At 37.4% G+C, this 12,731-nt stretch overlaps 1 protein-coding gene across 2 annotated transcripts in view; it reads left to right on the plus strand.

The window, feature by feature from the left end:
- The window catches only part of LOC131241132 (uncharacterized), a 37,881-nt gene that overhangs the window by 17,706 nt on the left and 7,444 nt on the right, over positions 1 to 12,731 (plus strand). For both annotated transcript variants that reach the window (XM_058239808.1, XM_058239809.1), the window contains exons 8-13: positions 1,310 to 1,408; positions 4,335 to 4,445; positions 4,694 to 4,900; positions 7,431 to 7,538; positions 8,126 to 8,221; positions 12,120 to 12,176. In XM_058239808.1, the coding sequence (XP_058095791.1) occupies positions 1,310 to 1,408; positions 4,335 to 4,445; positions 4,694 to 4,900; positions 7,431 to 7,538; positions 8,126 to 8,221; positions 12,120 to 12,176 (678 nt within the window). The remainder of the gene's footprint in view (positions 1 to 1,309; positions 1,409 to 4,334; positions 4,446 to 4,693; positions 4,901 to 7,430; positions 7,539 to 8,125; positions 8,222 to 12,119; positions 12,177 to 12,731) is intronic.

Below are 12,731 nucleotides of genomic sequence, written 5' to 3' on the forward strand. Positions count from 1 at the left end.
CCACATGTAACCAATGTGGGACTAAACTCGCAAGATGATAAAAATAAAACACAGCATAAAAGGTTGAGTTTGTACTCTCAACACACTAATTGCCTGATTAGCGAAAGGGGCATAAACCATGAAATTGGCAATTCAAAATGAAAACAAAGAGCCAAGACTCTCCAATTCACGAAGTTGGTAAATCTCAAGGTTAAGCTGAGGAATGGCCCTACTTGTGTAGTGAAATGTCCATTTTTCTAGACATTGATCAAATGGCTATGATTATCCCATCAAAGTGATTTTTGAGTGGATGGGCAATCAAAACTAGATCTCACATGGTGAAAGGTCCAAATCAGTGACCTTTCTAGCATAATTAATATGGGTCATCAAGTTTCCAAGCCATTGGTCGGATTGTTAGCATCCTTTGATCAAAAGAATTTTTGAGAGGGACAAATAATCAAAAGTGTGCCCTGCATGATGGACGATGATCAAACAATTTTTGGTATAATTTAGATAATCCATTTTCTAGTCATTGATCAAATGGATAGGATCATCGTATGAAAGTGATTTTTGTGGTGGATCGACAATGAAAAGTGGACCCCACATGGAGGGTCTAGATCATTTATATGACCTTTTCTAGTATAATAAACATGGACCGTCTATTTCATTTGATTGGTCAGGTAGGACTGATCAAGGTGACTTTGGAGAAGGATGGGCTATTAAATGTGGGAACCACATGATGGATGACGGTCCACATAAATGATCAGACTCTTTTTTGTATTAAGTATGGACTGATTGACTCTGCCCCATGATTGGACCTTCTCTATATCATAATTGGTTTCGACCATCATATTTGATAACCGTTGATTGAATGGTTTGGATCATCCAATCTCAAGTATTTCAAAAAGACTTGATAAATTAATGTAAACCACTATCCAGAAATATACATTTGATATGGCAATCCAAACAACAGACGTGGAAAATCATCAGAAAAAAAAAATGAAAAACAAATATGTTAAATCATTAACTTCCAATTTCATGATGATACCCATTAATAAACTCCTAAATTCATGGTTGACTAATTTTACGCATCCAAACACCCCCTTGACCGTCTAGGCAGTCAGCAATTGGCTTTCCATTTACTGTAAATCTTGAAATCTTGATATTAGCTAACTTTGGTGAACTGTTTGCTTTCCATTGTTGTAGTTTTCCTTCATTTGAAACTATTTTCACTCAACTTTCTATTTCATGATATCTTTTATTTCAGATATGTTGAAATATCCAAAATGGAATTGTTTCTTGAAAACTACTCATCTATTTTTGTTGACAGGAAGCATTCAATACTGGAGATTATATTAATGCTGTTATTAACAGGCAAAGGGCTGAGACAATAAGTAGTGTTTTATATCCCGATGACCGTTCTTACCAGGTAAGTTGGCACTTTGTTTGCATTGTGTGGTGTTTTAAGACCCAAAATCTTGATTCAATGAGCTGCATTGAGTCAACTTGTAGACTTGATAGTCAGCAAATATTTGAAAATGCAAAAATAATATCTGGAAAATCAATAAAAATTATGGGAAGTTAGTAAATGTATGGGAAGCTTCAGAAACTTTGAGCAAAAACACTTTGAAAAGGTGTAGCACAAACCAGATGAAAGAAAAGAAATATGAGAGAAGAAGTTTGGTATTTGTTTCCTTCGTTGTAACACTTGTTAAAAAAAATCTTGGTTATCGATCAAAAGAAGAAACAACCTTCAACGAGATTTTTCATTAGCACATTTGTTGTCTTCTTATATTCATCTCAGGTGTTGGTGTTTTCTTAGAAGCCTTTGAGTTGGTTGAACACCAAATGAATCAAATGAGGTCTTTTCAATCCTTTCTTTTCAAATAAAGTTTGGTCTCTTTGGGAAAAAGTTACAGAATCATTGGCTGAAAATGAAGAGGCAATGTTTAAAATTTGGCATCCATTTATTCTCGCCTTCTCAAGACTCTCACAATTTTCCATTAGAGTATCTAAAAGGAAAAGTCAATTATAAGGAAACTTGATGGGGGATGACGATGTACAAAAAGCTAGTAATGAAAAACATGTGTGCTTCAAAGCCTGGCAAGGGATTAGGAACAGTAAAAATCTTGAACAATATAGAAAAGTAAAAAAGATTGCTAAGAAAGTAGTGAGCCTAAACTTAATGCTTTTGATGATCTTTACAATAGATTGGGGACGAGAAGTTAAGAAAGATGTCTTCAAACTTGCCAAAATGATAGAGAGGAAGAGTAGATACCTAGATCATGCTAGATGCATTTAGAGCAATGACTAGAGGGTATTAGTAAAGGACAATGAGATTAATGAAAAGTGGAGATGCTCTTTTCAGAATGTGTTAATTGACAATCACTCTGAGAGCATAGAGATAGAAGGAACCTTAAACTCAAATAACGTCAGAGTCCATAGGTAATTTCGTAGGGATATTTGAAGTGAAAGAAGCTTTGAGAAAGATGAAAACAGGAAAAGCCTGTGGACCAGATAGTATACTAAGAGAGGTTTGGAAGCGTATAGGAGATACTTGTTTATTTTGTTTGACAAAGTTGTTCAACAAGATTGTAAAATCAAAGAAAATGCCAGATGAACAAAAGAAAAGTACCATGGTACCTATTTATAAGAATAAAGGAAAAATACAAATATGCACTAATTATCATGGTATTAAACTTATGAGCCATATTATAAAACTTTGGAAAAGTTATTGAGCAAAGACTAAAGGCATGAGACAAATGTATCATAAAATCAATTGGATTCATGCCAAGGGGGCTGCTATTAAAGCTATTTTCCTAGTTAGAAAATTGATGGAGGAATATAGCAAAAGGCGGAAGAATCTCCACATGATCTTTATTGACTTAGAGGAAGCTTATGATAGGGTCCCTAGATAGTTAATTTGGAGGGTGTTGGGAGAAAAAGGAGTTTCTAGAGGATATGTTGTCATGATTAAGGATATGTTCGAGGAAGCAGTAACAAATGTGAGGATTGTTAGTGGAGAGACAAGTGAGTTCCCAATTAATGTAGGCTTGCACTTGGGATTGGCATTGAGCTTGTTCCTTTTCTTAGTGCTTATCGACGACTTAATGAAGCATTTATAGGAAGAGATCCCAGGGTGTAGGTTGTTTGTAGATGGCATTGTTTTGATTGACAAAACGAGGGAGGGTGTAAACACAAAGCTAGATTTATGGGGAGGTGCTTTAGAATCTCAAGGGTTTAAAATTAGTTAGACTAAAACAGAGTATATGGAATGCAAATTTAAGGAACAAATAACAATAGGAGTAGGAACGAGGAAGTATTAAAGATTTTTGGACAAGAAGTTTCCCAAAATGTTTACTTTCGATATCTTGGGTCAATAATTCATGAGTGGAGAGACTGAGAAGGATGTTGCCTATAGAATTTCAAGGTGGAAGAAATGGAGATGCGCCTCTAGAGTTTTATGTGGTTGTCTTGTACTGCTCAAACTAGAAGGGAAATTTTATAGGATGGCTATAAGACCAGCCATGCTCTATAGGTCAGAATGTCGTGTGTTAAGTAACAACATGTACATAGGATGATTTTAGCTGAAATGAGGATGTTAAGATGCATGAGTGGCAAGGCAAGAAAGGACTTTTAAATGCATTTGAGGGAATTTAGGAATAGCACCAATAGGTAACAAGATGTGAGGGACAGTACATGTGCAACGGAGACCAAGAACTTCTACAGTTAGAAAGAGTGAGTGTGTACAAATTGAAGGTTCTAAAAGGCAAGGGGAAGTCCCAAAAGGATGTGGGTGGAGGTAGTAAGAAAAGACTTGATTTCCTATGGTCTAGCTGAAGTTGTGCCTCTTGACAGTGTGGAATGGTAGAAAAGGATCCATTTAGGCAACCCCAATTAGTTAGGATAAGGATTACATGATGATGACGACAACGATGAGTCTCATCTATCAAATCTTTCTTGTCTTACAAGCCTATGGGTTTGTCAAATATTAATGAACAGATTAAGTTTTTTTCGATCCTTTTGTTTTCTTAAAGCATAAGTTTGGAGCATGTTTTGATGATATTATCCTCAAAATCTTTATAGAATAACTAAAATTCGATGTTTTCCCTCCAAAAGATCTGAATTATATAGTAATTTGACTCAATTGAGTCAGTCGAATTGTTGTACTCAGTCACGTGAGTTGACTCCTTGAGTCAACCAAGTCTCGGTCAAAATCAAGTATGTACAGTGACTCAGCTCAATTCACATTGAGTCGAGATGACTTGGTCAAGTCATGAGTCAATTTTATTTCTTAAGCTATCTTTTAGACATTTTCCATTGCTAGCCATCACTCATGTGCTGCTGTCATTTAGGGGAAGGAACTGCGGTTGAAACAACAATATTTCTTTGTATCAGCATCGATCCAAGACATCATCCGGAGATTTAAAGATTCTCACAGTAACTTTGACAAGTTTCCTGAAAAGGTTAGTCTATTCTGGTCATTTCTACTTCCAATCTGCATAAATTATAAGACGCATGACATGGCTTTGGCTGCCCCCCCCCCGGTCTATTATTTGTCTTGAAATTAGTGTATTTCTTCAGTGCCAGTACTTTGAACTTTGTCTCCTTTGCATTCTTTGTTCTCAATTGCCAGTTTGTTTTGCTTTGGGTTTGTTGCAATCCTTAGGTTTGTTTTTGTCAGGATTATTCACAAGGAGATAATATCTTGCAGGTAGCTTTGCAGCTAAACGATACTCACCCTTCTCTTGCGATACCTGAGGTTATGAGGGTGCTTGTCGATGAGGAACATTTGGGTTGGAATCGGGCATGGGGCATTGTTTGCAAAATTTTCTCACTAACATCCCACACTGTACTTCCTGAAGGACTGGAGAAAGTCCCAGTGGATCTCTTGGCCAGCCTTCTTCCACGACACTTGCAAGTGAGTTTTAGTGTATTTTCTTGCCTAATGGATTCTCTGTGGATATCTTGCTAATGTGATATCTCAATAACAAGTATAGTGGATAACTAGAAGGTAATGGACATGCTTGATAGTACAATGTATTCTTCTTGTCTTTCCATGAGCTGTTCTTGGTGAATGCGAGTTCACGGAATAGCTTCACTTTTCCCAAATAGCTTGAGATTTGTTTATTTTTTCTTCTGTTTCAGTGATGGTGGGAGGTTGATGCTACAAACAACCCATTTGTGGCATGGGGAACATTGTAGGAAAAAGAATAATCGGAGGATAGGGATTGAGAGAAGGGATTAATAACACACCTTTAACACCATGTTTAAGGGAATTATATGTGGGCTTTATCTCTTTGCAAGGAGTTGCTTTTCTCCTAAGGAGTTCTACTTTTTTATTCAAAATAATCCATTCGGCATCTACATATTACATAATATATGTATTTATATATGAACCCTATCCTAGACTTGATCTCAATTATTAATTGTAGTTACCTGCTTATCACCAAGGTCAACATAATCATTTGATTGGACTGGATGAGGAGGCCCTATTCCTCAATTCTTACTTGACAAGGAATCATAACAGTTAAATTAGGCCAGACTTGTCCCTAACCCAATTTTAAGCCAAAAAGCCCCAAAATCTTAATCGCAACGCAATATTCAATTTTGGACACTAGTGGTGGCGGAATTCGATTTTTGCTCCCATTGCCGCCACATGCGATCATATGCCAAGCCACAAGAAAAAATTGGACTTCCACTACATGTTGACACAACCTATGACTTTGTGCCATATGTCTCCCTTTGTCTTTTTCCATGCGTCCCCCATGCCATGTGTCTCCCTCTGTCTTTATGATGTGCGCCCCCCATGCCATGTTTATTCCTTGTTTTTTTGCCATGTGTCTCCCTTTGACCTTTGCCAAGTGTTCCCATTTTGTCCTTTTGTGCCATGGGTCTTTGTTTGTCTTTTCGTGCCATATGTCCTTCTTGTAGGAAAATGCCACGTGTCCCACTTTTATTTTTTGCCCAAAAACAACTGCTTAGGTACCTTCCCCTTTATCCCCGCGTTTTTGAGAAAATGCCATTTATCCCCCATGTACCTTTACCCTCGAGAGAATTCAAAATAACAATAAATAAATAAAAAAAATCCAAAGGTCCTATGGGAAGGTGCTATGTTCCCTTTGCACTCAAAGGCTTATGGGATTGTGCCATGTGCCCCTTGCTTATTTGTTGGATCCTTCTAACTAGGTGTTACTCCCTCTTTAAATCATGCTTTGAATTCTAGCTTCCGCTCCACTTTGTGCCTATTTATACTTGTCTATATTTTGAAATCGACACCTTCCTGCACATACACCCAAATTTGCTGCCGCGTTGCTTCACTCTTCATGCAACTATATTCCCTCGCACATTTTTGCCTTCAACCTCCCCTAAATTTACCAAAAACTCTCCTCCTACATCTATAAATAAGATACCTTGCCTCTTAGCAAATGGTGTTTGGCTTTTCACCCCCTAGACTTTCCTTACAGCCTCTCCCTCTCCCTCGGTTATGGGAAAAACCTTGAAAACCCCCATTCTCCTAGAGTCTACGCATTGTGAGGAAAGAGGAGGAGCATCAAAGCTTCAAGAAAGAGAGAAAGATTAAGGATCTAAGATCCCTTGAATCTTCCTAGTGTAATTGGCAGGGTGCGCACTTCAACCCCATGGTTTCAAGAAACAACTCCCAAACCATTGCTGGAAGGAAGATTTAAGAGGTCTTCCTTCCTGCTTGAATTTCTAGCTCCAAGGCCCTCTATAGAGTACTAAGAGACTTTTAGACAGTTTCTCATATTAAATTGCGACATTTCCATCTCCTACATGGCCACACCCCTTTTCCCTAGAATTTCTATTTTGTGTAGGAAGACGAGGAATACTCAGGAATCAAGGAAAGAGAAGAGTGAAGGATGTCCTAGAGGTATGGAATGAATGGACTGTTCAAATTGAGGATTGGCTGTTCCACATGTCACATAAAAGCTTTGGGACATTGCTAAGGTCTCTATGAAGGTTTCAATGACTACAAAAACCTTATTTCATAAAATAGATTCTTCTTGAAATATCTGAAACTCAATTGGTTGCAGATCAGCCCCTTCTATGGACTCAAACACGTGGATCACATGTGGTCCTTTGGGACCACATCTTCACCAATCTCTTCTGCCAACCATGAAAGCTTGCATTAATTTGTCAAATTTTGAAGTTATTATAATACAGCTTTGAGTCTATTGCCTCAAATTTTCGAATTTTCAACTCTGTAGCTGTGTCTTATTGTTGTTCTCTCTATCATTAATTTATCAATATCTTAGCGAACCTTACATCTTTTTCTCTACTTTCTGTTTCTTTTCTCTGAACTTTTTGACACCATCCATATAAGTCTTGGCATAATCTATTGACCTAACTCACTCTGTTTGTAACAGTTTTTTGGTTATCTTTATCCTTATTATTCACAATAAGCTTTGGTGACCTTGTTTGTTATCCAGATCATATATGACATCAATTTCTTTTTCATGGAGGAGCTGAAAAAGCATTTTGGTCTTGATTATAGTCGGCTTGCTCGCATGTCAATTATTGAGGAAGGTGCTGTGAAGGTAAATGAGTCTCTGGCTCGTTAGCTGAGCTGGTAGGGACAATGTAGTGTGTGTGAGTGATCCAGGGTTCAATCACCGGTAGTGTTAGAAAAAAAAGAAAAGAAAAAAGAAAAAAGAAAAAGAAAGAAGGTAAATGACCTCAATATTTTCACATTCCGATCTCTCCTATTCTGAAGTGCAAATGGCCTTTGGGGAAAGAATGGGGTGGCACTTTTGATGTAAGCATGGGTTTTTAATGATAAAAAGATGGCAAGTGCTAGGCTTGAGGCTTATGCCTTGTAAATCACAAAAATGCGCCTCAATATGTTGAGGTTGTGTGGCGTGGGGCACCTCAAGGCATAAGCCCCATGCCTTTTTTAAACACTGGTTTCAACTGTCTTCATGTATCAATGTTTTCACATACTGGTATGTTTGTGCTTTGTCCGTACACAGTAGTCTCCAATTCACATATTAATATATTATACTAACGATTGTTTCTTCATAAATTTGTTGTTAGCTCTTCACCAAGCTCTACTTGCAGCAATGATGGATATAGTTTAGTCGTTTAGAGAGCTTACCTATATGTTTGTTTCCAATTTTGTTTGTAGAGTATTCGGATCGCAAACCTATCAATTGTTTGTTGTCATACTATCAATGGTGTATCCCGATCTCATCTAGAATTATTGAAAACAAGAGTATTCAAGGTAACCTAAACCTCACTTTTTTATTTTTTATTTTTTTATTTTTTTATTCTACTTCTTGAATCTAACTTATGACTTTTTGGGTTTCCTTTTCTCTCTGCTAAGATGATGATGGTGATGATTTATCTCTTGCCTTTTGTTTCTGATGAAATTTTCCTCAATCATGTATTGATCTTCATATGAGTATGGTTTCGTGTTTGTTGCCTTTTTCCTTTGGAACAAATAACGAGATATTCCCAAAGAGAAGGAACTGAGGTATTCCAAGATACATAGCTGGGCAAGACAGTATCTTGGAATAAATGATCCAACCATGTAACAATTACAAATAATAGTAAATCAAAATGCTAACTTCATATGACACAATGTTCATTATCATTAGGTAAGAATAAAAGAGACAATTGCCTATAAAAATTGAAGACATGTTTGATTCCAGGTATGCCCTAACTGAAACAGCCCCAACTTCTGGTTCTATGTGCATTTTAGGAGTCGGGAAACTAAAATGTTGATGGATTGTTTTTTCTGTAAGGACGTGTAAGAGTGGGCAGAAATACAAAGAATGGCAGGACTATATGCTGTTTTCTAATAAAACATTGTGTTAGGGCATGTTGGCTTACACACAACATTTCCCCAAACTCTCTTCTTTCCTCTTCTTCTCTCTCACTCTTCTCCTCCTTTCTCCACACCATAATCATCAAATCATATTCTACCGGGGGGACTGTGGATCTGCTGTTCACGGTTCCATTTCGAGTACATTGTCTTGGGTCTGGCATGCATTTCTTATCACCATATAGCTGTTGAAATCTGCTTGCAATCTGCTTGAAATCTGTTTGGAGACTGCTTGAAGTTGTATCTGGATCATCTAAGAATATTCAACTATTTCATCATGTGAATCAACCTCAGGGGCATCCCCAAGATTCCTGACATGCATCCTTCTGAAAATCCAAGCCTTCAAATTGCCACTATCAAGTTGAACGAAAACAATTTCTTCCCATGGTCTTGGGCTGTCAAGATGTTCATTGGAGGAAAAGAAAAATTGGGCTATATAGATAGGTCTCTTACTGAGCCATTAGAAGATGATCGTAAATATTGTGAATGCAAAGGTAATAGCGTGTTAGTTATGTCTTGATCTTAAACTCCATAAGCGAAGATGTCAGTGGAGGACTGTACATGTGATCCTCTACAAAAGAAATCGGGATATGGTTCATGAGCTGTATTCAGATCAGAATAATATGGCCTATGTCTATCAGTAACATCATGATATCTCTTCACTTAGACAAGGAGAGAAATTGGTCATTGAATATTATACGGTACCAAGCTGCAACCCTTTGTCAAGAGCTTGAATTTACTGAAAACATTGAATATCATTGTGCTAAAGATACTGAGGCAGATAAGAAACCATTTGAGGAGCGACATATATTTGAACTCTTGGCAGGCCTTAATCAAGAATTTGGACCCATCCATGCCAATATTCTTGATGGACAGACCATTCCTAACCTAAATAACGTGTATACACTACTTTTAAGAGATGATCAATGGCCAAAGGTTATGGAAATTTCAGCAACAGAAACAGAGTAATCTGCTCTTATTTTGAGAGGACCTATGGGTTGAGAACAGTTTCCTGACAAGGATTTAGGTAGCAGAAACGACAAAGTGAACCTTGGTGGACGTGGCTGAGGTAGAGGAGAGTGCTTCTGCACACTGCAAGCAGCAGATCCAGTTTGCCCATAGCTTCTATAAGCTTCATGAAAAGCCATTGTTTGCTACACAATGCAGTGCTCACAGTATTCCCATAGAACCAAAGGGGAAGGAGGGGAAGGCAGAGGCCAATTTATCGTCTGACTACCACTTTTCTGGCAATTTGGTTCAAGTTCCCTGTGTGGAGTAAGAATCCATGCATAAAAAAATGGCTAACCCAAATCAAAGTAACCTTACTTCTGAATCCTCCAATTCTACAAATAAACATCAAGGTACTTCAGCCTTACATATTAGTTCTAGCCCTTAGGCGATTGACTTTGGAGCCACCAATCACTAATACATCCCTTGGGAAGGTTAAAGTTGCGGACGGATCCTTTACCAACATTGCTGGAAAAGGGGCCACCCAATCTCTCCTAACATGTCCCTGACTTCAGTATATTTTGTTCCTAATCTAGCTGGTTACCTCGTCTGTCAATCATCATATGGAATCTCTCAATTGCTATGAAATTTTTTTTCCTGCTCACTGTGGGTTTCAGGCCCTATGGACAAAGAAGGTGACTGGTGGTGGACATGAAGAGCGAGGCTTGTATCTTCTTGATCTTCATAACAGCTTATCAGGCTACTTTTTTAATTCAAATAAGGATGATATCCATATATGGCCACACTTCAAAATAAAAATAAAAAATGATATCCATAAATGGCATGGCTGTTTAGGTCATCCACCCATTAGTGTTTTAAAGCAATTGTTACCTCAGTTTCTTAATGTCAGTCAGTTTGTGTGTGAGACTTGTTACCTTACAAAATATCATATGTGTGTCTTTCCCCGTTGTGAAAATATGAGGTGTGAAACTTTATTTTCGTTACATTCTAATGCTTGGATGGCTCCATTTGCCTCATATTCTAGTTTTCAATACTTTGTCTCCACCATTGATGATACTTCTCGAATGGTTTGGATGCATCTTATAAAAAATAAGAATGAAGTGTTTCACCATTTAAAAAATTTCCATAGATATGGGTTTCTAGCCAATTTCAGGTGGCCATTCAAACACTACAAAGTGACAAAGCGCAGCTTAATACAGCTCCTTCCTCGTCGACTGTTGCCAGATCCTCTCCCTCCAGCATGGAACCTAAACTTATACTGCTAATTTCATTAGACTTCAGGGCATTCCCGTTGAAAAGCAAAAAAATAAAAAAAAAACAAAAAAACAAAAAAAAAAAAACATCTTTCAGATCATGACCAATGACCCAGTTGGTCCTGAGGAGAATACCTTTCTCATGAATTTCAAAAATACTTGGAGGACAATGGTTTAGAATCTATGCAACTTATATACACTGAAGGAGAGGAGAATACCCTTCTCATGAATTCCAAAAATACTTGGAGAATGGTTTAGAATCTATACAACTTATATACGCTGAAGAAGCATCTAACAATATGTGCTTGAGATCTTGCGGAATGGTACTCAACAAGATAAATAGATCAGTACTCCAACAAATATTTCTTAATTATGTATAAAATTTATAAGAAACTGTTTTGTAATTTTTATTTCTAGTGAAATCTTCCTGATTATATCCTAAGAAAATTTTCAAAATCTTAAAATCTCTGTAGAAATTCCCAAACTGAGAAATTGACAAAAATGAGATTTGTGGCAATGGTGATAGCATTCCCCAAAATCTACTAACTAATCAAGCATTGATCTCCAATTCCTCGATTCGCTACAGGGCACTAGAAACATGCACTTTTCAACAATAAGTCACTAACTTCTGATCAGGAATCTCATAATTCCTTACCTTGATGCAATGACCTAGAAAAAGGTACCTTCATAATGAAAATAGATTTGGAAAGAAAGGAACAACAAAATTTTTAAGGATGTCCACATTTCCTCAAAATCTCTTATCGAAAAGATTCAAGGGTTGATCTTTGTATGGGCATTGCCATCTTCAAGATTCAGAGGCAAGTCTGCCTTGGATATTGGTAACAACTGGTCAAAGACAATGGCGAAGACCTTCATGATCCCTCATCCAGGTTAAACGGTTCGCTTAACATGAGTCTAGGTTTTGTTGTAGCCATGGGTTACTTAATAGCTAATGATCCTTAACAATCAATAAAAATGTTAATGATCTATTTATTGACTTTGTGGATAGATGAGTTTTATTATATAAATTTCTCTAAAGGTATTCAACACTAATAAAAGAACTATTTCTACAGGACTTCTACGAGCTTTGGCCTCAGAAGTTTCATTTCAAGACAAATGGTGTTACTCAGGTACAAAATGTTGCTCTCTTTACTTTGGTCGTGGTGGTTGAAGCTTGCTTTGCAGTTTAAGTACTTTGAGATATATGAAATGTAATTTCTCTGTCCTCTGTATACCTGGAAAGGGCTTCCAGTTTTAATACATTCCTCTCATGATGAGAGTAACTGTATCTGCAATATGTTCTGGAGGCAACGTTGCTTCTTAGATGACCTAAAACCATCTAATGACCAATTCTAGGTGACCCAGAATCAACCCTGAATGAAATTTCCCCAGATTTGTAAGACATGGGTCTGAAATCCATCTTGAAAGCCTTTTTACCACCTTGGAAATCCAATCTTGCTGGTTTCGATCCTAAGCCGTCCATTACATCGAGCAAACCAAGCTAGAACAAACCTTGGAACTCTCCTCGTGATGGCAGCGTCTATCTGTAGATCTGAAAATAGAAGCATTAAGGTAGATGTATTGTATTATATCCTGATGGCTTGTGTAACCAGATCCACCCCAGGGTTCATGGAACAGATTTTTCTTCAGGCACATCCAAGGTTCCAGACATCAGATCAAGCCTA

The sequence above is a fragment of the Magnolia sinica genome, chromosome 3 (assembly GCF_029962835.1).
Source record: "Magnolia sinica isolate HGM2019 chromosome 3, MsV1, whole genome shotgun sequence".
Taxonomy (NCBI): Eukaryota; Viridiplantae; Streptophyta; class Magnoliopsida; order Magnoliales; family Magnoliaceae; genus Magnolia; species Magnolia sinica.